Here is a 24,541-nt window from a genome sequence, read left to right as displayed (position 1 = left end):
CAACAAAATAAGATGGCTAAACGGAAAAATAGAACCCTTCTTGAAGTAGCAAGAGCTATAAGTTTTCAAACCAAGGTACCAAAATTTTTATGGGGTGAGACTGTTTTAACAGCCATATATAAACAATAGAATACCTACAAAAACCTTAGATTTTCAAACACCACTTCAGGTTTTCTCAAAATATTTCCCTACCATTCAGTTGCAATTGGATGTTCTCTTGAAAATATTTGGAAGTGTTGTTTTTGTTCATAATCATGATCCAAAACTGTCCAAACTAGATCCAAAAGCACATAGATGTATTTTTATAGACTATCTTATAAATCAAAAAAGAACACAAATATTTTTATCCTATTTTGAAAAAAAAAATTATGTCAATGGATATTACTTTTTTTGAGGGACAATCTTATTATAACAGTTCTCACCTTCAATGGGAGAACTTTAGTGAAGATGATATTTTTAGAAAGGAAGATTTTTTCTAAAGAATTCAATCTCTGATTTTGTATATGAAATCAAACTGCACGAATAAAATTCTAATGTGCATGAACACAACTCTGATGGAAATAGTAAACAACAAAATTTAAAAAGAACTGATGTGGAGATAAATGAGTTAAATTGTAAAATTATGGAGTCCAATAATATTCAAGCTACACCCATCTCAAAATCAGAATTCTAGAACAGTAGAAATAGATGCGAAAAAGTTAGGTCTTGTCTTCTCAAAGGAACATCAAGCCGAGAGGAAAAGAAACACTGTTCTTCAGCATTGTCAATCTTCTAACTTGGGGTCAGATCATGAAATTCATGATAACTCAGCTGTCCCTCATTGCAATTTTTCAGGTACTTCAAAATCCTATTCTCCTAGTCAACTTGATCTCTCTATTGCTCTTAGGAAAGGTAATAGGACTTGCACAAAGTATTCTTTATCAAACTTTGTATCCTATAAAAATGTTTCTCCTTCCTATTTTGGTTTTATCTCACAAATGTCCAATGTAGTCATTCCTAACAGTGTCCAGGATGCTCTACATGTTCCTGGATGGAATGCAGGAATACTTGAGGAGATAAAAGCTCTTGAGAAGAATATTACTTGGAACAAGGTAGATCTCCCAAAGGGGAAGAAAGTTGTTGGCTGTAAGTGGGTATTTATAGTTAAGTACAACTCGGATGGATCTTTGGAGAGAGGTACAAAACTCGTCTCGTGGTAAAAGGTTTTACCCAAACATTTGGAGTAAACTACTCAGAGACATTCTCTCCAGCGGCAAACTTAAACACGGTGAGAGCACTTTTATCTGTGGCTGCAAATCTTGATTGGTCTATGAGTCAACTTGATGTAAAAAATGTATTCTTAAATGGAGACTTGGAAGAGGAAGTTTACATGAAACCTCCACCTGGGCTCACAGAAAGCTTTGGAACCAAAGTATGTAAACTAAAGAAGGCTCTTTACAGCCTCAAACAATCACCTAGAGCTTGGTTTGAGAGGTTCACAAGGTTTGTTAAAGGTCAAGGTTACACACAAAAACAATCTAATCACACCCTTTTCATACAAAAATCCATAGAAGGTAAATTTGCTATCTTAATAGTGTATGTGGATGACATAATTTTAACTGGGGATGACTTGGATGAGATTATGAGACTTAAGAGGAACCTAACCAAAGAATTTGAAATTAAAGACTTGGGTCAGCTTAGATATTTTCTTGAAACGAAGGTAGCTCGATCAAAGAGAGGAATAATGGTGTCACAACGAAAATATATTCTAAACCGTCTAAAGGAGACTGAAATGAATGGGTGCAAACTGACACAAACACCATTAGAAGCGAATAACAAGCTCGGGGATATTAAAAAAGGTGTTCCTGTAGATAAAGAGAGGTACCAAAGGTTGGTTGGGAAATTGATTTACTTATCTCATACTCGCCCTAATATTGCTTTTGTTGTGAGTGTGATGAATCAGTTTACGCATTCTCTTTGCGAAGAACATTTAGAAGCAATGTATCGTATTTTAAGGTATTTGAAAGGTACACTTGGAAATGGACTTTTCTTCAAGAAAAATAAAAAAAGAGATATTGAAGTATATACAGATGCTGACTGGGCTGGCTCGACTGTCGATAGAAGGTGAACCTCAAGATATTATACTTTTGTATGGGGTAATTTGATTACTTAGAGGAGTAAAAAATAGAATATTATAGCAAGGAGCAGCAATGAGGCAGAGTTCAGATCAATCGCTCAAGGCATATATGAAGTCTTGTAGCTAAAACAGGTTCTACAAGAAATTAAAAAACCTACAAGTTTGCCTATAAAGTTATACTGTGACAATACGACAGCAATCAATATTGCACATAATCCAATTCTACATGATCAAACTAAACATGTTGAAATTGATAGACACTTTAAAAAGGAAAAACTTGAAGAAGGGATAATCTATACTCCTTTTGTGCCTACTACACAGTAGATTGCAGACATATTAACCAAGAGACTTTTGAGTCAACCATTTGAAGATCAAGTGAACAAGTTCGGCATGATAGACATCTTTGCATCAATTTGAAGGGAAGTGTTAGTAGAGATAACTTTGGAAAATTAGGATTCGTTTTCAAGATATGAAAGTTTGAAATAAATCCCATAAAATTTGAAATAAATTTTAAATTCTATGGAATTTGAATAAATTCCATAAAATCTTAAATAAATCCTAAATTCCATAGGATTTGAATAAATCCCAGATTTGATGAAATTTATTATTAGTCTGATTTTATATTATTATTTTTTTATATATATGTAATCAATCATAACAAAAAAATATAAAAAAAAAACAGTTTTTTCCTACTTTTCTTTCTCTATCAATTTTTTTCAGAAACATCTAATTTTTGTCTACCATCCATAAAACACTCTAATTGGGGATATAATGAGGTGAAGTGTCTCGCTAAGTTTGATAGATTAGTACCTTAGCAATAATCTTATACACACTTGTGATCAAACTAATAGGTTAAAATCTGATACCTTTTTAGAGTTATCTTTTTTCTAGAATTAGGGGTAATAAAGTTAGTTCATGCTTCAACAGACTTTTCCTTCGTTGAAGAATTCCACGAAACCTTGATCAAATCCTCTCTTATCACATCCAAAAAATCTTTAAACTCCAAAGTGAAACCATTAGGACCCGGTGCGTTATCACTGTCCAAATCCCACACTGGCTTTCTTAATATCATCCTCGTCAAACGATCTCTCCATCTTTTCAGCTTCCGAAAGAGATATGGGCACCCATTGTTTTCTTCTGTATACAATCCTTGAAAGAACTTCGAAAGCTCTTTCCCAATCTCCTCACTTCTATTCTCGGTATGTCCATTATCAAGTTCTAACTTCTTAATAACATTTTTTCTCCTACCAACTGACTCAAAAAACAGTCAAAAAAACCAAGTTAGCAATCTCTTTTTTAACATAAAACCCATCCCACGCCCATAATTCACCCTCAACAGACCCCGCAATAACCCAATCAATCTCCACAAGGCCCTAAATCAAGCACCATAAGTTGTACACTAATGGACACCATAATAAGAGATGGTTACACGATTCCTCCGCTTGCAAGCAGCAATAACAGTCGTTAACCAACACTCTACCTCTAATTCTTAACTTTTCAAAAGTCAAAATTCTCTCCCAACACGCCTCCTAAGCTAAAAAAGCAATACGGGGTGGAGCCTTTGTTTTCCAAATTTGCTTGCCTAGAAAAATATGTCTCATCACATTCACTTTACTATTAAGATAGTTGTAGTAAGACTTAACTGACAAATTGCCACTTTTTTCAAATTTCCATACAATTCGATTCATTTCGTTGACAGCCACCTGCCCAGCCAGCATCTTCATCAAACCCTCCTTTTCAGCAACCTCCCAATCATTCAAATTTCGAGTGATATTGATAGACTATACAATTTTGTCATTAACAGTCCGGTAAGTTTCTTCGACAGTCATCTCCTTAGATTGTGCAATATTGAAAATCCTGGGAAAGTGACTGTTTAAGCAACCCTCCCCAATCCAATCATCCTCCCAAAAAATGATTTTGTTACCTCTTCCCAATTTCTAAATGACAAGTTGTTGAAAGTTGCTCCATTGTATAAGAATTTTTCGCCATAAGCCTCCACCATGAGATAGGGAATTCTGCTTATAACCCTCCTATCCATATACATACCCCACCGAGCATTAATTATTTTCCTCCATAGACAATTTTCTTCTTTCAAATATCTCCAAATCCATTTGTCTTGAAGAGCTAAATTCATATTGACCATGGATTTAATACCATGACCACCATAGATGATTGGTCCCTTAATATCCTCCCATTTAACAAGATGACACTTTCTCTCTTTGTCACTATCCCCCCAAAGGAATCTGCACTAAATTATTTCAAGTTTCTTCGCCACTTTGATAGGTATGGTAGTAATTGTTGAAAGATAATGTGTAGGGAGATTAGCCAAAGTGCTTCTTATTAGGGTGTGTCTTCCCCTTTTAGATAGTAAGTTTATCTTCCAACTTGCTAGTCTTCTTTCAAACAAATCAATAACCAGTTCCCAAGATAATTGGTCTTTATACTTAGCACCAAGCGGGAGGCCGAGATACTTGAATGGAAATTTCATCTCTTTACAGCCCATTATCATGGTGTATGAACAAGCAGCCCCATTACCACCAATTCTGGCCAACTCAGACTTGCGTAAATTAATTTTGAGACCCGATACAGTTTGAAAATACATAAGAACACACCTCAAATGTAATATGCTTCTCAAATTCGGTTGACAGAAAATTAGGGTGTCATCAGTAAAAAATAAATGAAAAAAATCAATTCTCTCTCTTTGACCCACCAAAACGCCTCTAATCAATTGCAACTCATGTGCTCTATTAAGTAACTCATTTAAAGCCTCCATCACCATTATAAACAATAGTGAAGAGAGTGGATCAACTTGCCTCAACCGTCTCAAAACATTAAAAAATTTTGAGGGGCTGCCATTTACTAATACAGCAAAAGAAGTAGAGGTCATACAAGTCTTCATCCATTTCCTCCACTTTAGACCAAAACCCATCTTATACAACATGTAGTTCACAAAATTTCAATTCACATGATCATAGGCTTTTTCCATGTCCAGTTTACACACCAATCCATCTGTTTTGTTAGTCATCAAGTTATCAACTGTTTCATTTGCAGCCATTACGGCATCAAGAATCTGTCTTCCCCCAACAAAGGCATGTTGGCTATCCCCAATCACTTGTCCCAACACCTTAACAAGTCTCCTATCCAACACCTTGGCGATGAGCTTATAAATGCTCCCAACCAAGCTTATAGGCATAAAATCTTTAAATTCATTGGCGCCCCTTTTCTTGGGAATAAAGGTGATAAAAGTAGTGTTTAAGGATCTCATAAACTTGCCTTTAGAATGTAGATCTTTAAAAACAGCCACAACATCCTCTTTCAGCAAAGATCAGAAAGTTTCGAAGAAATTCATACAAAAGTCATTGGGCCTAGGGGCTTTATTACCGTCACACGTCTTTAATCCCTCAAATATCTCTTCTGCACTGAACTCAGCTTCCAGAAGCTGTCTGCTCTCTTTAGAAAAATTTTTGAATGGTACCCCATCCAACTTTTAGTCAAACATGATTTTCCTTGTACAGATTTTTAAAATGCTCCTTGGTAGCCTCTCTTAAATCTGGATTACCCCCTATTTTCTTGTTTTCGGTAACAATTTCCTCAATGTAATTAATTCTGTGACGATAGGACGCCAAAGCATGAAAGTATTTCGTATTCTGCTCACCATCTGCCAGCCATTTTTCTCTTGACTTCTGTCTCCACATCATTTCCTCTTCCTTCAAATAAGCAGCAAGTTGTAGTTTTAAATTACTCCTCAAATTTCTCTCCTCATCGATCAATCCATCTATTTCCTCCTTCTTAGCCAGTAAATTGATTTCAGCCACTATAGTCTCAAACCTGTTTTTCTCATTTTCCCGCTCCTTCTTAGCCCATGCTTTTATAACAGCCTTCAAATGTCTGAGTTTATAGGCCAGTTTGAAGCAGGCACAACCCTAAACCTCACATTTTTTCCAAGAGTTTTCCACCAGTTCACGGAATCTATTCGTTTTCATCCATTTATTGTCTAACCGGAACGGCACCGGTCCCCAATGGATTCCCTCGGCCTCCAAACATATGGGAAAGTGATCAAATGTACTACGGGGAAGTGTTTTTTGACTTACATTGGACAATTCCAGCAGGAAATTGGAGAAAACAAGAAATATGTCAATTCTGGACATGCTCTTGTTGTTAGCCCAAGTCCACTGCCCTTTAGACAACGGCAAGTCAACCACTCCAATCCTGTCTATAACCTCCTTGAACTCAGCAGCCTCAGACACCAAAAAACAGTTACCATTCCTCTCCTCCCTTCTCAAAATTATATTAAAATCCCCTCCAATAATCTACCTACCACCCCCCCTGATACTGCATTTTTCCAATTCATCCCACAGAATTAATTTCTCCTCTTAGCCTCTGCAATACACACCGGTAAACATCCGCTCAATGTCCCCTTTGCAGTTCTTGAAGATGCAAGATAAGGTACATTCACCTCTAAAGACATCCAGACAACTGAACCAATTCTTCTTCCAACATATAATCATCCCCCCAGCAGACCCTTTGACTGGAATAACATGCCAATCCCAATTATTCTCGCACCATAAACTATTACACTTCTCTGCAGCATAGTCTTCCATTTTTGTTTCTTGCAAACACACTAAAGAAGGCATCCATTTTTTTCAGACATCCATTGATGACAAGCCTCTTGTCCTTATTATTTGTCCCACGGACGTTCCAGGATACAATCTTCCCAATCATTCACAAATCATCCTGATCCCTCCTACTGCCATACCCTCTTTTTTTCTTCCTTCATAATTTATGGAGGACTCCAGTCTTTTTAGCTCCCTAAGGATACCACTTCTCACTCTCTTTTTCTCCTTTGTTGTTATTCCTGCATTACTTGGGGGAACTTTCCTTTTTTCTACTTCAGAGAAGAAGTAAGTTAAGTTTTCCATACCTTCAAATGAGACGCCCATTTCTTTGCTGAATTTGTTCACGTTGTTGAGAATGCACTGCAAACAATACTTCACTTCCCGAGCAAAGATGTTGGCTCCCTCCAAATTCAGTTGAATGATCTCTTCAAACTCGGTGTCTTGCCTTGAGTCTAAAAAAGTTGCATCTGTTTCAACCACCACAAGGTCCCTTGATTCCGTCAGGAAATCAAACTCGTCGCACAACAAGTCCATATCCTTTCACCCATCTCCTTCGAACTCCTCCCTTGTGGAGAAAACAAAGCATGCATCTTCTTCTTCTCTTCCTCTCAACTCCACGCATTCATCTTCGTGGTCTCTCTTCTCAGCATCATAAGCCCATTTCTCTTCGACAAACCCTAACTCAAAAAGCTTGTTTTCTCTGCTTTCAGTCAGGACCACATCCTAGCTTGCATCCACTTTATTAATGCCCGATGACTCACCTCAGGTCGGGTTAACATTGAGACCCGGGTCCAAGCTAACTGATGGGGCCTCGACAGTATCAGCCTCTATCTTCCATTTCCCCTTTTCTCTCCATGAGTATCGTTTTTTGTCACCCGGCCCAATTAGTTTGTCCTTCTGATTACAGCCTGACACTACAACGCCCTTATCCCCCTTTCTACCAAAATGATGCAAGCCTCTGTCGTTTTGCACTTCACACAAAGACCCCATATCATTTCGGATCTTTCCATTCGGGTTAGCCCGATTAGCTCGCACAGACTAGCTCTGCCCTACCCGCCTCGCCTTGCCTTTTCGTGTTTGTAGCGCTTCCACATACGTTTTCATACCACCGATTTCAATTGCTACATTGGCATTGATCGAATTGTTACAATGCGAGCAATGAAAGGAGGTTTTCCAAGGAAATTTCATTTGGTTTCGATTTGCTTTAGGCCTATCAGAAACAGTGTTTTTTTTCATCATCTCCGAACTTGGGAGGTATTACAGGTTTATCCGCTAACTCAGAGGCTACCACCATTAGTTTCCACCATCCACCTTGCTACAATCCGCCTAAAAAAATCCTCTTTACACTCCTACCACCTTGGACAGAATGTTGATTGTTCTCTGTTTCCCTCTCTGATTGTTCCCTCCCTATTACATGCTTTCTGGGCCACTTTCCTAATCCCTGATTCGGTTGATTTTTTACCTATGAAGACAAATTCTTGTTGATAATACCAATTTCATTTCCTATCTACTCTCTCTAACAACCCTGAAATCTAACTTATCCATGAGGGTGGATGGGAATTCCTGACTATTAACTATCATTATTGGATCAGTAGCAATGGCTTTTCCTTGGGTTATCCCATTTTCCTTTGGGATATCATGATTTCCCACACCCATAGTTTACTTGGGAAAGCTTAAAATGTCTTTGTCGGAGTGAATATTTGTTCACATTCTTCCCTGAATCACAAAGAAAAATAGTGGGGTTAAAGGTGTAGGCCAAGAAGTCTTATAGGATTGCCAAAAGAGTTTCTGTTTAGCTCCCTTTCCCCTGCCAGTGATTTGCCTTTGCTTACATTGTCACCCGCCTCCAGCATGACACTCATAACTTGGTTTTGCTCCAATTCCTTAACTTGTTCTTCCTTGTCATTGCCATTCAACAAGAATTGTAATCCGTCCCATACCTTATTGGCGGGCTGGTCAAAAGTTTCTTCTTCCACAACCTCAACAGAGTGAAAAGAAGACGAGTTACTTTCCTCCCCATGATCCCCACTGTGGACATATGAATGTATACCTCTGAAGGTAAGTGCATCTATTTGTTTCTGATCGTGCATTACCTTCAGCCAATCAATCTGTTCCTCAACCCAGTTCCTTAACTCACTGATCTCTATTTTTGATTGGGTTTTATCTACATTCTCCATCCTCTTCCCTATTGAGTTTAACAGAGACAGACCTACCTCAGCGTGTGGGGTGTTCTGTTCACACAATAATAGATTTTAACCTTCTAGTAACCTCTATTCAGCATCGTATGTATCTATATTCCTGCCGTTGGTCGGTGTCAATAGCTTGCACCCGATCGTTGGCCTCTATTGGAAGCTTTATTGACGAGCTGGTGCTCAAGTCAATGTTTCTAGGCCTCCACCTACTCAGTGGTTTATTCATGGGCCTCAATAATGGGCCTAGGTAAGGCGCATCTAGGTTATTCGCGCAGAGCTAGGCTAGATTGAGGGCCAAATCCCCATGAAACTGCGTCCCTGTAACTTACCCTCAAAGATTGTGATGAATGTTTATTCACAATCCATAGGAAATTGATTTACAAGTAGCTCACCGAATTTTATTCTACCTAAAAGTTACACCAGGAAAATGATAATTGTTCAAGAAAAGAACGTAATTGACATTAGAAGCCTACACTGCTTGCAATTATGTAAAAAATTGAGTTTGATTGAATCGTATAGTTTCATCTTTTCGCTATGGTACATGTCTCGTTTTAGGATTTATTGATAGCAATCCTACTTTCATTACACTTATTTTTTGATATAGTTCGAAATAGTATAGTTAAATATCAATTTCTCTTATACAAAGCAAATCAAACTTTCTCACTTTCACCCCCCTTCTATTTCTCTACATTTAGTATTTTGCGATAAAAAAATATTTCTCTAAACATATCTTTCTACATTTAAAAAAGAAAAAGTCGAGATTCTAAACTAAATAGAATTATTTCATTATTTTTAGTTTAACATCAAGATAATGTACTTTTCTTGGTCGAAAGTTGGTAACAGAGAGGAACAAAAAACAAAATTTGGTAGCAAGGTTAAGTGCTAAGAAACAATGCTTGGTGTAATGGCTCAAGGAATCTACAAACTGTTGTAGCTTAAGATTATTCAAGATGACTTGAGAATCAAATGAAATGTACCAATGAGGTTATACTGCAACAACAAATCAGTCATTAATATTTCTTATAATTTTATTCAACATAATAGAACCAAACATGTGAAAATAGACGGACACTTTATAAAAGAAAATTAGAGTAAGTTTATATGAACTCCATATGTATCTTCTAACAAACAACTAGAAGATATCTTTCAAGTCTTTTGTATATACATCATTCCAAATGATTCTTAATAAAGTAGGAATGGATGATATCCATTCATCAACTTAAGGGAGGGTGGAAAAGAGATACAATTTCACTATATGAGGAAAATCTTGTGTAATGATACTGTAATTAACATTTACTGTATATGAGCTATAGGATTAATCTGGTTGTAATAATATCCATGACTTTTAGGGATTTAGGTGTAAGTAGTTGCCTAAGTTGTAACTATACCTACTGTATTATTATGCAGTTCGTATGTGGGAAAATACAAAAAAAATTCATGACTTTCCATGGCCAGTACTTGAGTTTTCAGCATAGAATCTAATGTTCCAAACTTAACTTGATGTGAGCATGGAACATGAAAATATTATAATATCAAGTGGGCCCATTACAAGAGGGAGAGTAAAAAGAAAACAACCTTTTCAACTCTTCATCCAAGAATGGATCAATGAAGGGGATGGATTTGGATCATTTAAAGAAGCCCAAAAGAAGAAGAAAATAAGTCCATCAATCTAAGGGCATTATGGTACATACACCTCAATCCAAGTGGAAGAGGAAGATCACATAAGGGATTTCTTCTCCCAAACCTGCCAGCAATCTTCTCCCTTAAAGGGAGAGTTAGCCAGGGGGAGATTTCCTTCCTAAACTGCATAAGAGGAGAAAATCAAATCTCATGCCTTAATGGGAAATTGAAATTTCATGGATCTTGGGTGGATTATGGAAACAATTAATCCTTTTCCTAAATCGGTCAAAATCTTTCTTAATTCTTCCCTCAATCATCTCCATAATTAATTAAGATTTTTTCCATTTAAAAGATGACAGATCATATCTACCTTATTTTGATTGTAATCCTCTTGATTTTTAGTATTTTTTCATTTAAGTTTATATTTAATTTCCTATGTAATTTCCTACAATTAATTTAGGAGATTCGTTTTTCCTTTTATTCAATTTCTAGTTGTAACTATTCAAGTTTCAATCAATAAAATTATAAAGCTTCTTTCAACTAATAAGGTGTCTTCATACTTTTTATTGAGAAAGGAGTTGAATCAACTTATCAAGGTATCTCTTATGACATTTTTCCTATTTCTACTTTTTTTAATTTCCCAATGATCTTAATTCCTATCACTCTTTTGATAGCGGATTACGCAGGGAAGGTTTTTATAGAATTTAAACCTTTGGTGCCTTAAAGAGTATTGAATGAGTTCTAAATTATATCATTGATCCTGGGTTCCACATCATAAGTACTCAGTCTAGATATAAATATTAGTATAAAGTGCTGACTATGGAACAGAAGTTGTAAAAAGCTAATACAGTAGTAACAATTTCTCAGTGCTGAACATTCATAATCAAATTTGAAAGCAATAACTTGAGCATGAAGTTTAACCTCAGTGTAATTGTCTGTCCATCAGAAAAGAGATTGTAAGCCTTGGATTCATTTACCTGAAACAAATCAAAACAACAAAAAAAACTTTTTACCAATAAATAACTAATTAAAATTTAGAAGTTACAAGAAACAACAATCAGAGAACAAGCGTAAGAAAAGTAATTGCTCTTTTGTATAAAATCTGATGAAGTAAGAATTGAGGTTCATTGCAAAGCAAGTACCTTCAACACTGATGATAAGGATCCATATATATCACTTTTCTTAACATCCTCCACAAGAATATCATTTGTGACAAGATGACGCAATACGCGGGATGCTTCTTCCTTGGTTAGTAGCTTGCCAGCTCCATGTAAGCTTAGAGTCTCATGTCGGTGTTTCTTGACCTAGATTTAGCATTTACAAAAGAAAGCAAATTCATAAAAACTAGAGGCTAACAAATTCAGAACAGAAAGGCAATATATAAATAAATATTTTCACTTAATAACTCAGGCCAAAATAACTCATTTGAAGATAATTCAAAATTGTCACTCTATTGAAGAAGTAAAGAAATCAGAATTTCTCCCAACTCCATGCACTTACATTTCATTCTTTTCAGTACTTCAGTTTCAACTGAAAGCTATTTACAGTCACCGAATCATAGGACTTCATTTCAGTTTCGTACCCAATGTTTACTTTTCTTACCCTCAAGAGTTTACTTCTCTTATACACTACCTTTTACTAATCTACCAAATCATACTTTAACATTACACAGTCCACTTATTTTTCCTACACATAATCTGATAAAACAAAAATTATACTGAAAAATCTCATAAACTATAACACTCTTCCTAAGGTTTTTCTTCGTAACTCCAAGTCTTTCCCTCAACAATGTTAACCTTTCTTTAAGAAGAGTCTTAGTTAAGATATATCTACTAACTAGCCTATAGAATTGCAACTGGCCAGATGGATTTCTTTGTTATTCTCAAACTTACAAGAAAAAACACTAAGATAACTCATCTTTGTACCAACAATCTTTATCCAGATAGTTTGTTCTTTTGCAAGTTCCAAATTGTGAAAAAATTCCCTCCTTTGCAAAGTCCACTGACCCTTCTAGTGCTTTAGCCTTTCCTGCCTTGCTAGTAACAGGTTTCTTCCATCATTGAAATATTAATTGATCCTATTTGTCTGGCTTGGAAAGCACACTCTGTAACTTCATCAAATCTCATAGATGTCCTCTGCTCTTGAGCTTGTAGCTTGCTAATTAACTAAGCTACAGTCAAATTTTTCAGGTAATGAGATTCTCCAATTGCAAAAATCTTGCACCCATTTGTTTGGAAATTTAATTATTATCTTTTCAACAACTTTATGGTCTTCAAATGGGTTACCATAAGCCTAATTTAATCTACTATCCATAGGCTTGGTAGAATAATATTTTGATTGTATCATAAGTTTCATCCTTAGCGTCTCAAATTCTCTTTTGAGAGTTGACAAATTGACAGTCTTTATCCTATCACTTCCTTCAAACTCCTCCTAGACTTTATCCCATGTTTGCTTTATTGTTACAGCTCTCACTACCTTAGAAAAAATTGCTAAGCGAATGAAGAACAAGGTTTTAAAGTTTTCGGTGAATGGCTCTATAAATTGCTTGATTTGTTCAATGGTGAGACTTTCTAGCAAAGAGATTGACGGTACTCCTTTTCAACTGTATCCCAAATATCATAAGCCATGATAAAAGCTTTCATTCTCACAGCCCAAATATCAAATTTGCTCCTTAAAAAACAAGAGGTCATTTCGCTGTCATTCTCTCGCTTTTGTGAAAAAACTCACTAAAGAAAGGATTTAATATGGAACTCGCATAAAAATTTTGCAATGCCTCAAGAAGAGGGCTCTGGCACCATTGGTTAGAAAACCCTGATCAAAACAACTCCAATTTGTGATAACTCAAAATTGTTGCCCTCTATTGAAGAAGAAAATAACTCAGAACTTCCAACTAAATGATTTGTATTGCTTTTACTGTGTCTTTAATACTTCATTTAGAACAAATGAAACCAACTTATAACCACCAAGTTAAAAGACTTCATTTCACTTTATACATCTTTCACTCAATGTTTTATTTTCCTTTTAACATTTTACTTTTCTTACCACTACCTCTTACTTGTTGTAAACTCAAAATTCATACTTACACAATTCATTTACCCTGCAAACAACCTAACAAAATAAAAAATTTATTGAAAAATATCATACACTCAACATAACTAAAACGTACATATTTACTTAAGGAACCTCTGTAGACCTCCAAAATATGAGATGATGAAAACTGCTGCCCTGTCAACTTCACCAGTTCAACCTAAGCAAGATACATTGCCAAAATAACCCTTGTGTTATGGTATTTTAAACAGAGTTACACATAAATTAAAGCCAAGAAAGGCACAGAAAATAATCAAGAAATTATGATAATCAGAAAAAAAATCCATATATATATTATGAATATATATATATATACATATATAATATATGAATACATATATTGTACCAATTGCTTTGCTGTCTTGGTTACATCCTTCTCAATCAAACTTTTGTTCTTAGAACAATTATCACATGTTCTTTTACAGTTTGCATGATCAAATTTCTCTCCCAAATGCCCAAGCTGTAGGAAACGTCGGCAATCGACATCGTTTTCACAATAACTGACCTGGAACAGTCAAATGTTAACTTTTAATTTACTTAAGTGAAATAAAAAGAGCTGATTAAGTAAGCAACAAAAAGATAAAGTTCCTATCAAACACCATTCGCAGAAGATTTTCAGTATTTGTTTCCAGTATCCTCCCTGAGTTTGCCATACGATTATACCCGGGTGTCAGGGTACCTTGCTCCGCAACTCCTTGGCTAATCATGTGCTTAACTCGTATCTGCAATAGAAATGCATAAAATCAACCAAATAAGAAAATGACATGAGACTACATTATTCCTTGCTAGTACAGTAGAACACCATCCATAAAAAGGCATTATTGTAACAGAAGATACTTACATAATCACTGTAACTATAATACAATACACAGGAGGAGCGCTGACCATCACGACCAGCACGACCACACTCCTAAAATATGCAAAATACAGTGAGCTTACAGAATCATTAAGGTAAAATCAAGTATTCTTAACCAAGGCCCCTCCACTTGTAGTGGAAGCCATGGCTTCAACCAACCAGGCAGTCTATAATTCTCTAAGATTATGTGCATTAGAAAAAGGAATTGTTAATCATTGCTAGACACCTGATGATATCCTTCAATTGATTTTGGGAGAGAATGATGAATAACAAACCGAACATCTGGTTTATTGATACCTGGAATACCTATGTTAATGAGCAACTGATTTTAGTTCAACAAAGAAGAAATCAGCAGCAGAAAATGTTACCCATTCCAAATGCCACGGTAGCGCATATTATATTGATTTCGTATTTGCTCCACTGCTCCTGGACGAAGGAACGTTGAGCAGGATCCATGCTACCATGGTAAAATGCTGCTTTATGTCCATATTCCTAAAAAAGAGGTTCACCATACCAACATAGCACAACAGATAAGCCCAGGGGAGCGAACAAAGGAAAAGAGTCTACAAGGTTACAATCATTCATATTGCTAAAATATTTCCTCACATCATATTTTTTTCTCATGGAAAAAGGCTAATGAAAAATTATTCATAAGGAATACACCAATATGACATTCTGATATGGAATATCAGGAAATTGCTGAATGTGTACCAAAGGAAAAAGGTGAATTGGGAAATTATGGGATAATTCAAAATGTTTATGGCTGATTATTTCTGTTGTAACAAAGTGCGCGCCCCTAACTAGCGTATATATATGGCTAGTTGGTGGGAAGTTCAGCATGTTCAGAAAATTCATAGTCCTAATTCAATTTCTGTATCTTGAATTCTCTCCATCTCTCTTCATTTTCTCCTTATTCTCTAAGTCTTCTCTCCCTAATTCTCGTTACTAGAATTCAAGAGCTAATGACTAAAGCTCTTGACACAATGGCATCAGAGCAGTTGGAATTCGGTGAAACTTAGGCTTCTATGGCACTAATGACTGGATCGAAAGGAAAGTCAATCGCTATAGAACAGATGAAGATGCAGCAAGTAGAAGATTCGGTAAGAGAAGTGAACCAGCAACTTACAGACTTCATAACAAAAATGTATGGATCATAGTGTCAAACCAAGCAACAGTTTGATCAAATTGTCGAAATGTTGCATGGGGGATCATGAACCATGGAGTCGAACAATCAGGCCTGTTATAGATAGTCTATTCTTATGACAATTGAAGGAATACTTTCTACCCTGGTATTGCACAATATTGAGAACACTACCTATCCTGTACGCACTCGAAATATGGGTAACCCCATGGTATCATTGCCCAAGGTGAAGATTCCTTTGTTCTAAGGTGCTTACCCGAGGGCTTTGGTCCGGCGGTCTTATAAGTATTTCATGGTTCATGGTAATCTGGATAGACAGAAGGTCGAAGTTGCTTCTCTCTTCCTGGGGAAAGTATCGGATCTCTGTACTAGAGGTGGCTGGAGCGAGAAGTGTTCGCTGAGGAACTTTGTCAATGTCTCAAGGGAGATGATCGGAAGGACTTTATCAAGGAGTTCAACAAATTGGTGCAAGGTGGGACTGTCCTAGAATATCAAAAATAGTTTGAACATTTTAGGGGCCTTGACAACAGCAGATAACCGACACTTTTGGAAGATTCTTTACCTCAAGCTTTGTCAAATGATTAAAGGCAGAAGTGGCAAATGATATGGCTGTTAAAGCTGCAGTCCCTTAATCAAGCTTTCAAGGAGGCTTTCTTCAAGAGCAATCCATTATTGAGATGTGCAGGAGTGCATATTTTGTGGGATAGAATTCCCAAAAAATTAGTGGTAGTGGAAAACCAAGGAATGACTTGGACCAAAGATACAGAGTGTTTTCAGAACTCTGCTTCGAAGTTTGCACAAAAGGAGAATGAAGGTAGACAGATTGCCAGTTCCTATTACAAGTGCTGGGTTTGCTATTACCCCAGCCATCGCTGCAAACCCAAACTATGATGGCTGTGGAGGAGTTGATCGTGAATAAGGAAGAAGAGGAGCCAAAACTAGAGAAATTAAGCTCGGAGGAGAAAGATAACATGGGACACAATCTATTCAAGCTATTGAAGGACTTACTGCTAGTAGCACTCTTAAAGTTAGAGTATTGGAGGGACACCATGAGTTGGTCATTTTGGACACTGGCAATTCACTTTCGTTCCTCAAAATAAATGCCACAAAATGAGTCAAAAATTAGGTGATTGAAAAAAGGCATTAACAGTGATGGTGGCCAACAGCCAAAAGATCGCTAGCAGAATTAAAATATCCGGATGTTTCATGGGTTATGCAGCAATACAGATTTGTTATAGTTTCATGGCTGGCAGAACACGGGTGACTGCAATTACTTTAAGGAGGAAAATTTACAGATTTTCAAATTTTTGACCAGGCTTAATGTTTTTTGACGAAGAGGCAAGATTTTAGGTCATCAACCTCTCCCCTCCATGGATGAAGCATTTTCTGAAGTGCATTGTGAAGAAAGCAGAAGTTTCATGCTTGGCAAGAAACTCACAACTGGACAAGTGGAAAACTCAGCACTAATAGGGACTGTTGCTGCTGCCTATCGTGCTCCTAATTCCCAGAACACCGAGATGAAACTGCTGCCTATCAAGTACCTAATACCCATCGCCTCCTCCAAGATGACAAACCAAGAATCTGGTATGATGTTTGTAATAAACCATGACACACTGGTGAAACCTACTGGAAAATGCACGAAAAACCTGTTGATTCACAACCTGTTGAATGGAAGAACAATAAGCCAATGTTCTGAATCATACCCCTTTTAAAGTACACAGCGTCCAGTCCACTTCTTTGAGCAAAGAACATATTGAACAACTGCTGCAGCTGCTTCCACTCCACTGACCCCTCATAGCATCCTTGATTCAGACAGGTAGTACTTTGTGTCTCTGTTTCCCTTCATTATCTGCATTACGGATCATAGATTTGGATGGCTTCTACCATATGACTAATCAATCCAATTTATTTATCTCTTATGAACCCTTTCTTTGGAAACAAAAAAAGTATGTGGTACAGATGGAAGCTTATCTCCCATCATGGACAAGCTTCAATTCATTTGTCAGAAAAGATTATCAAAAATCTGTCTTGCATGTCCCAAAAACTGTTGTTCCAATCTTTTAGCAGTGAATCGTTTATTTAAGGATTCTAATTGTTATGTTATTTTTGGTATCTCTCGTTGTGAATTCGAGGATTTGAACGCGGGAATGATGACTGGCAATGTTATAATGATAGGAGATGTCTACTACTTTTAAGACAACCAAATAGAGAATAAAAAAGCTCAGGATTTTATTGGTCGTGTTCATCCAAAACCTGTTCAAGATTAAATAATGATAAGTATAATAGACTAGGGCATCCTAGTTTTTCCTCCTCAAAGTATTGAAGGATTGGATTGCAATGTTTTGGTTTGTGAAACTTATCTTTAGCCAAAAGCCATTGGAATTTTTACAAAATTAAACTACTTATACTCAGGATTCCATTTAACCTAGACTCTGTGCTGTGGGAGATTACAAATGCTGTAAAAATAATTTTGGTTGACGTTGGTTTAACGTGAAATAAGATTGTTTGGTAAAACCTACTATAAAAAATATTGTCAATGTTAAAATATTATCTCACGTTTGATAAATTATACTATAAAATCACTATGAATGTTAAAATGATGAAAAAATTTGTAAAATAAAAATTAACAATTAAATTATTTAAATTATATCAAATATTTTAAAAAGACTTTTACTAATAATTTAAATATTTTAAAATATTTATTTTAACTTAATTGGTTAATCCGTTTTGTTCAATATAAATATAAATCTTAAATAAAAGGTACATAAATAGTTTATAATAAGTATAAAATCATTAATAATAAATTATTAAACGTAATATTAAACAAGATTCTTTAAAAAAATTATTCATCTCCCATAACAGAAGTCATATCTCAAAACACTTAACTTCTAGCTTTTGATTTTTTCTCTTTATCAAAAGCTAAAATTAAATTCCCTTTTTTTCCAAAGCACTTCTATTTTGTGTTTGGCTGCTTCTGCTTTCTTGCAGCAGAAACATAAGTCTAACAAAAACAAAACTAAGAAGCAAGCACTTTTTAACATAAAATATCAAAGAAAGACAATAATCCATCCTTCCAACACCAAATAAAAATAATGGCAGGATATAGTTTCAATAACTTCAAACCAGAACCTTTCTTAGCAAACTGACTTATTCTTCAGAAAACTCTTGAATTTTCCAACAAAAGTTTGATAGCCCATACAGATATATCTAACTTGAAAAATAGATATTAAAACTCTTGTTTGACATGAAAATAGGTAGTGTGAAAGACCAACCTGCATCTTCTCAGCAACTTTTTCACAGTCCATTCTTGAAAGACAATAAATAATCCCACATTCATCAAAATGGTTTTCTTTAACGAACTTGTTAATCTCTTCCAGGCACTTCTTTGTCTTGGGGACAACCGCATACCTGCAAGCTTCACAATGAGTCACAATTTCATCATTCAATTATAACTTATATATATTCAAAACTTACCATAGATTTGGTCGATTAAAACTTTGCCGAAAAACAATGCAGTTAACAAGACCAAGAGCCTGCACGACATCTTCCTTGACACTGGCAGTTGCAGTAGCTGTTAAAGCCAACACTGGAGTATTTGAGAATTTTTGCTTCAAGATACCAAGGCCCTGCACATTTTTCATATTCTCTGGATGTTAAGGAAAAGTTATATGGTCTTTGGAAAAGATCGCAAAGGTCTCAGCTACAACCTGGTAATCTGGTCTAAAATCATGTCCCCACTGACTCACACAATGCGCTTCATCAATAACAATCCGAGAGAGAAAGCCACGGGCATTTAAACCCTCAAGGTGACGCAACAAAACATCACTTCTGTAGTCAGAAAAAAGAGATTTCTTATATATCTAAACCAGAAAAAGACCAAATATTACAAGTAATAGGTCCATTTGGTTTTTTTCTCATTTATCTGTGTTGGGTAGGAAAAAAGAAAAGAAAAACTATGTTACGGACCATTAACCAATCCCGATCACCAAATCTGAATAAGTCCATGTCACTGTTGACTCCAAAAACAATGCCAAAATATTCAAGTTTCATTCTCTAAATATCTTGGATTTATTTGTAAGTCCCAAACCATTAGGGACATATTATACAATGTTGCCGTGCTTTAGATATTTTCCTACCTTGGAAAACTTGTATAAATGTATGCAATAAGTAGAATAATATATACAACAGAAGTTCTTCCTTCTCTTGGTCTATCTGGTCTCATTTTTTCTGATTTAATTCATGGATTACAAGAAGATCTCAGAGCAACTTATTTCAGAAAAAGAAGATCCCCAAGAAACTGACCAAGATCACTCCTGTGGCTTAACTTTGATTCTCTTTTCCAATCAGACCAAAAAAACACACTCCAATCCACCATTGCTCAACTATTCTTGACCTTCAGACTGCTCCAAAATGGTACTATTTATTTTCTTTCTACGGTTGATGGCTACTGTCCCAATTTCCTTGTTGTCTGGGCTCAATTCTAGTCAACCATAACCAAAGTTCTCCGCTTCGTGAAGATGTCAGGATCCTGGTTCATTCACGATCAGAAGATCCTTGCTTGGCAAGTTTGTAGAATGAGAGAACAGATAGGTTAGAGAAAGAGCTGAGAGATAACTAGAGAGAGAGAGTGAGACAAAAGAGGGGACAAGAAAAAAATAGAGAATTTGATTCATAGTATTCTGATAATTCCTTACAGCCTAAATCATATCCCTTTGATTGCTAGGCCTATGATTGCTTAAAGGATAACAAACTCTGCAGACCTGTACAACATAGCTGGCACTTGGTAAGGAGCTAGTATAATAGTAATGGCCAGGAGCCAAGAACAGAAATACAAGAAGGAAAATAAACAGCTAGAATTCCCTACATTTATTCGGCATCATTTTGGTTCCTAAAACTTCCCCTGACTTGAAGAATAACCTTGTCCTCAAGGCTTAGCTGTGGAAATTGCCCTTTAAGAAAATTCCAATCCTCCAAAGAAGTCTCATCTGATCCCATGTTTAGAAATTAACCAGGACTTGCTCAACAGCCTTGCCTCTGTGGTGAGCAATACAGGCTCCACCCGTATGTCCTTGTGAATCAATGAGTGGGAACTGTTCTGAATTTATGGGGTATCCCCTACATATTTCTTGAGCATGAACACTTGAAAAACCAGGTATATGGCATTGCTGGCAGGCAATTTAAGTCTATCGACAATTGTACCTACCTTCCATTCCACCTGTAAAGTACACATGGCATATGTGTCATAATATAAGGTCAAAATTGAAGTTTTTTATCCCCAAGATTCTCGCCTTTATTAAATTTAACATAATTATTTGATGATTCCAACCTTTTCAACTCCCTATCCTTATCGACTCCTTGTCTTTTCTTTAGAGTCAACTTTGGATTTTTTGCATATGTCATCTCCTTTCTCCTCTGAATCTCCTTAAATAAATCCATGGTCTACTTTTCAAGTCCCTCTAAACTCATTCCAAGTGTCTTACTAAACCTTTGAACATTATTGAGGACTCAATTCGTGTAACACCCAAATTTATTATTTTTATTTTTTAATTTATTTTAATTTATATTAGAATTTTAATTTAATTTTTCAATATTTAATTTATAAGATTTTAATTTAATTTAATAAAAATAAAAATAATAATAATGATAAAATATGATAAAATTATTTTTGCGATTTAATTGAAATTGATTTTGGAAAAAATTGGTGAAAATTTGGATTCTGAGAGTGTTTTTTGAAAAGAAAATCAAAAACCGGGGATCAAAACGCAATTTAGAAAAGTTGTGCCACGTCAGCAGCCCAGTAGCAACCTCGGCCAACCAGAACACACCTCGTGGCAAGGAAGCTGACGTAGGAGGCCACGCGGGACGGAGCCACGTGGGCGATCCTCATGCACGCGATCGAACAGTCCAGATCTCACTCATGCGGAAGGCTCAGATCTCACACGAACGGACGGCCCAAATCTCACGCGTGCGGACGGCCCAGATTGAATCACGCACTGACGGCCCAGATTGCATCGCGATGGATGGTCCAGATTTATTCCCATTTTAATCGCAATCGGACGGTCCAGATTAAATCATGATGGACGACTGAGATTAAAAGGGAAAGGTTATAAATAACCTCACCCACACCCAACCCCAAACCCTAGCCACCAGTACCCTCGCCGGAGAAGAAGAACCAGTCAGGAGGAGCCAGCCGCCGCCGCCGCACTGGAGGGTTTTCCGACCGCCAAACGAGGTAAATTTTCTCCCCTTGGCTTATTTTTCGATGCTGAATCCGCCTATGGCCAAATCGGAGCCAAACCACCAGCCAATCGGCCGGAAAACACCGCCGAAGTCCAGCGGCGCCGCCGCGGCTTCCCTCGGTTCTTGCCTCCGATGAGGCCCTTTCCGGTTCCTATTCGATGCACTTTTTACACTACTGTGATCACCGTCCTTTTCTCTACAAGTTGACCAGAGCAAACATCAAACCGAAACTGGCGCCGGAAAAGCCGCCGCACCCGAGAGCTCCGCCGCCGGTAAGTCTCGATTTTTCGTGATTTTTTAGCCCACTAAGGGATCTAGGGTTGTTTTATCGCAAAAACCAATACAAATTTGGCCGAATTCGGCCGAAAACGACCAACCCGAGGTAGATCGTCGCCGCGGGCGGCGATGCCGTCGCCGGAGCACGGCGGAGCCGCCGTGCCGGAATTCTGATATTGGCCAAAAAGGGGTCCTGGGTCTGATTTAGGGTTTTTTGGGACACGTGCAGGTACCGTAGTGCGTTTCAGTTTCCCATAAAAAATTCAGAGAATTTAGGGACAGCCCATAAGCGCATTATAGAGCCGATTTCAGGCCCCAAAACAAGTAAGGATCTCTCACCTTATTTCCTATCACGGTATTAAAGTTTAATAAATGATAAACGATATTTTATGAATTAATAGATATGTATAATTAATTAAGATTGCTAATGGAGCCCGAATCTGATGTGTTTTTTTGGTCAGTTGTTGTTTGATCTATTTTATAGTTTTAAATGCAGTATGATATCTGATGTGTTTATTTTATGGTTTCGTATGCATGAATCATGGTTTCATTTATTATAATTTGAATTATGGTGAACCCGATATTATGTTGTTTGTTTGGTGTTCATTACTAGTTTACGTGTTTATGTTTGATTTAATAATTGAGACCAAGGAAAATGGAAAAAGGTTATGTGAATTGATAAATGGATAATGTGAACAGCCTGACTAAATATTCTGGGAGATGGTGGACGGACCGAGTCCGTAGGGAACCCTACCGGGAACGTAGTCTCTCATATCGGACGGGGTACGGAGACCTTATGTGTTTTGGCGCCTATACCGGACGGGGTATTGGGGACGGCCTGTTTCACCCTCATACCGGATGGGGTATTGAGGTTCATGGTTTTTAGGCGCCCATACCAGACGGGGTATGGATACGGCCCTGGAATTAAGTTATTAATGTTAATGGTTCACGTGTAGCAGGGACCCCCTATGAATCCCCATAGATACTAGTAGGCTGGTAAAAGAAGAAATTTGTTGTCTGATTATTGAAGTGCAAAAATATAACATGTGTTATGTTACACAGTGTATATGAATTTATGATGGTTATAATATTATTGTTTTCATATGTTATTTTCATGAATCTCACCGAGGTAAGTGAACAGTAAAAGTTTTTATTATCAATAAATGAGTTTGTTATAAGTTATGCTCCATTGGTCGTTTTTATTTTCTACCAACCTTTACTTCTGTGGCAGTGAGATAGTGTGATATCTTTACTGGGTTAGTGTAGCTCATTCCTTACTTAACCATTTCAGATCAGGAAGATGTGGTTCCCGAGTCCGTTCCGCTGGAAGACAGCGAGTTAGATGGCTAAAGATTTTATAGTTCTATTTATAATTTTTAATTCGAGTATTTTTTTTAATTAACTTATTCTTTCAGACGTTGAATACGTTTATGGTTATTGTGTAAGAGATGTCAATCAGAATTTTTATTTTGCTTCCGCATTTAAAATTTTTAAAACATACATCTTCATTTAAATTTCCGGGACCGTTACAGTTGGTATCAGAGCCGCGTTCCTCGGACTCATCCCTTACACAATAATGCTTAGAGAAATATCCACCGATAAATCATTACTCAACTCTTCCGTGTGAAATGCAGGTGCAAAGAAATGAGGAGAGGAATACCCCCACTAAACCGAGCAGCCCGGGATGATTCGCTTCGGGAAAATGTGAACAGAATATTTGAGATGCTGGAAAGGATCATGGCCGCCCAGCAAGGTCGAGAGGAGACTGAACCCTTCCACTTTTGCAGGGGGATCCTCTTTTGAAGATGCCCAGTACTGGTTAGCGGAGACTGAGCGAGCCTTCAAGACCTTGGGAGTGGTTCCTGCGCAGAGAGCTGCTCTTGCTTCCTACATGCTGGTAGGGGAAACAGGTCGTTCGTGGTAGCTCAAGCAGGCCACCCTGCCTACACCAGCCACTTGGGAGCAGTTCTTAGCGGCCTTCCATGCGGAGTATCTCCCTGAGCACATCCGACACTAAAAAGAGATAGAGTTTATTCAGCTGGTCCAGGGAAACATGACGGTATCGGAATATGCTAGTAAGTTCCTAGAGCTGGGCCGATACTCCCCGGAGACATTGATAGATGAAGACAAGAAGGCCAGGAGAGGAGTTTCAACACCCGTCCTCAGTCAGCAGGGAGTCATCGACCCTCAACTCCATCCCGCAGACCAACACCTACTGCGCCGGTCCAACCAAATAAGAGGCCCAAACCAGTGATCCAGGCCCCTCCTCAGGCTCCAGGGGCAGCACGTGGAAAGATTTGCCAGCACTGTGGCAGGGATTACGGGGACCGACCATGCTACCGCCTCAACAACACCTATCGCATATGTGGTAGTGCCCAGCACTATGCGAGAGAGTGT

At 37.2% G+C, this 24,541-nt stretch overlaps 1 protein-coding gene across 3 annotated transcripts in view; it reads right to left on the bottom strand.

Annotated features, from left to right (window-relative positions):
- The window catches only part of LOC110817328 (ATP-dependent DNA helicase Q-like 4A), a 48,694-nt gene that overhangs the window by 11,517 nt on the left and 12,636 nt on the right, over nucleotides 1–24,541 (bottom strand). For all 3 annotated transcript variants that reach the window (XR_015817025.1, XM_022045821.2, XM_022045823.2), the window contains 11 exons: nucleotides 19,336–19,456; nucleotides 19,103–19,254; nucleotides 18,901–19,036; nucleotides 14,856–14,979; nucleotides 14,714–14,784; nucleotides 14,473–14,541; nucleotides 14,231–14,353; nucleotides 13,978–14,136; nucleotides 13,711–13,791; nucleotides 11,687–11,848; nucleotides 11,466–11,521 (listed from right to left, as the gene is read on the bottom strand). Coding sequence is in view for 2 of the 3 variants with exons in the window: in XM_022045821.2 (XP_021901513.1) it covers nucleotides 11,466–11,521; nucleotides 11,687–11,848; nucleotides 13,711–13,791; nucleotides 13,978–14,136; nucleotides 14,231–14,353; nucleotides 14,473–14,541; nucleotides 14,714–14,784; nucleotides 14,856–14,979; nucleotides 18,901–19,036; nucleotides 19,103–19,254; nucleotides 19,336–19,456 (1,254 nt within the window). In the remaining variant the exon portion in view is untranslated. The remainder of the gene's footprint in view (nucleotides 1–11,465; nucleotides 11,522–11,686; nucleotides 11,849–13,710; nucleotides 13,792–13,977; nucleotides 14,137–14,230; nucleotides 14,354–14,472; nucleotides 14,542–14,713; nucleotides 14,785–14,855; nucleotides 14,980–18,900; nucleotides 19,037–19,102; nucleotides 19,255–19,335; nucleotides 19,457–24,541) is intronic.

The sequence above is a fragment of the Carica papaya genome, chromosome 2 (genome assembly GCF_054855325.1).
Source record: "Carica papaya isolate Zhongbai chromosome 2, ASM5485532v1, whole genome shotgun sequence".
NCBI lineage: Eukaryota > Viridiplantae > Streptophyta > Magnoliopsida > Brassicales > Caricaceae > Carica > Carica papaya.
This window is presented reverse-complemented; position numbering and strand designations above follow the sequence as displayed.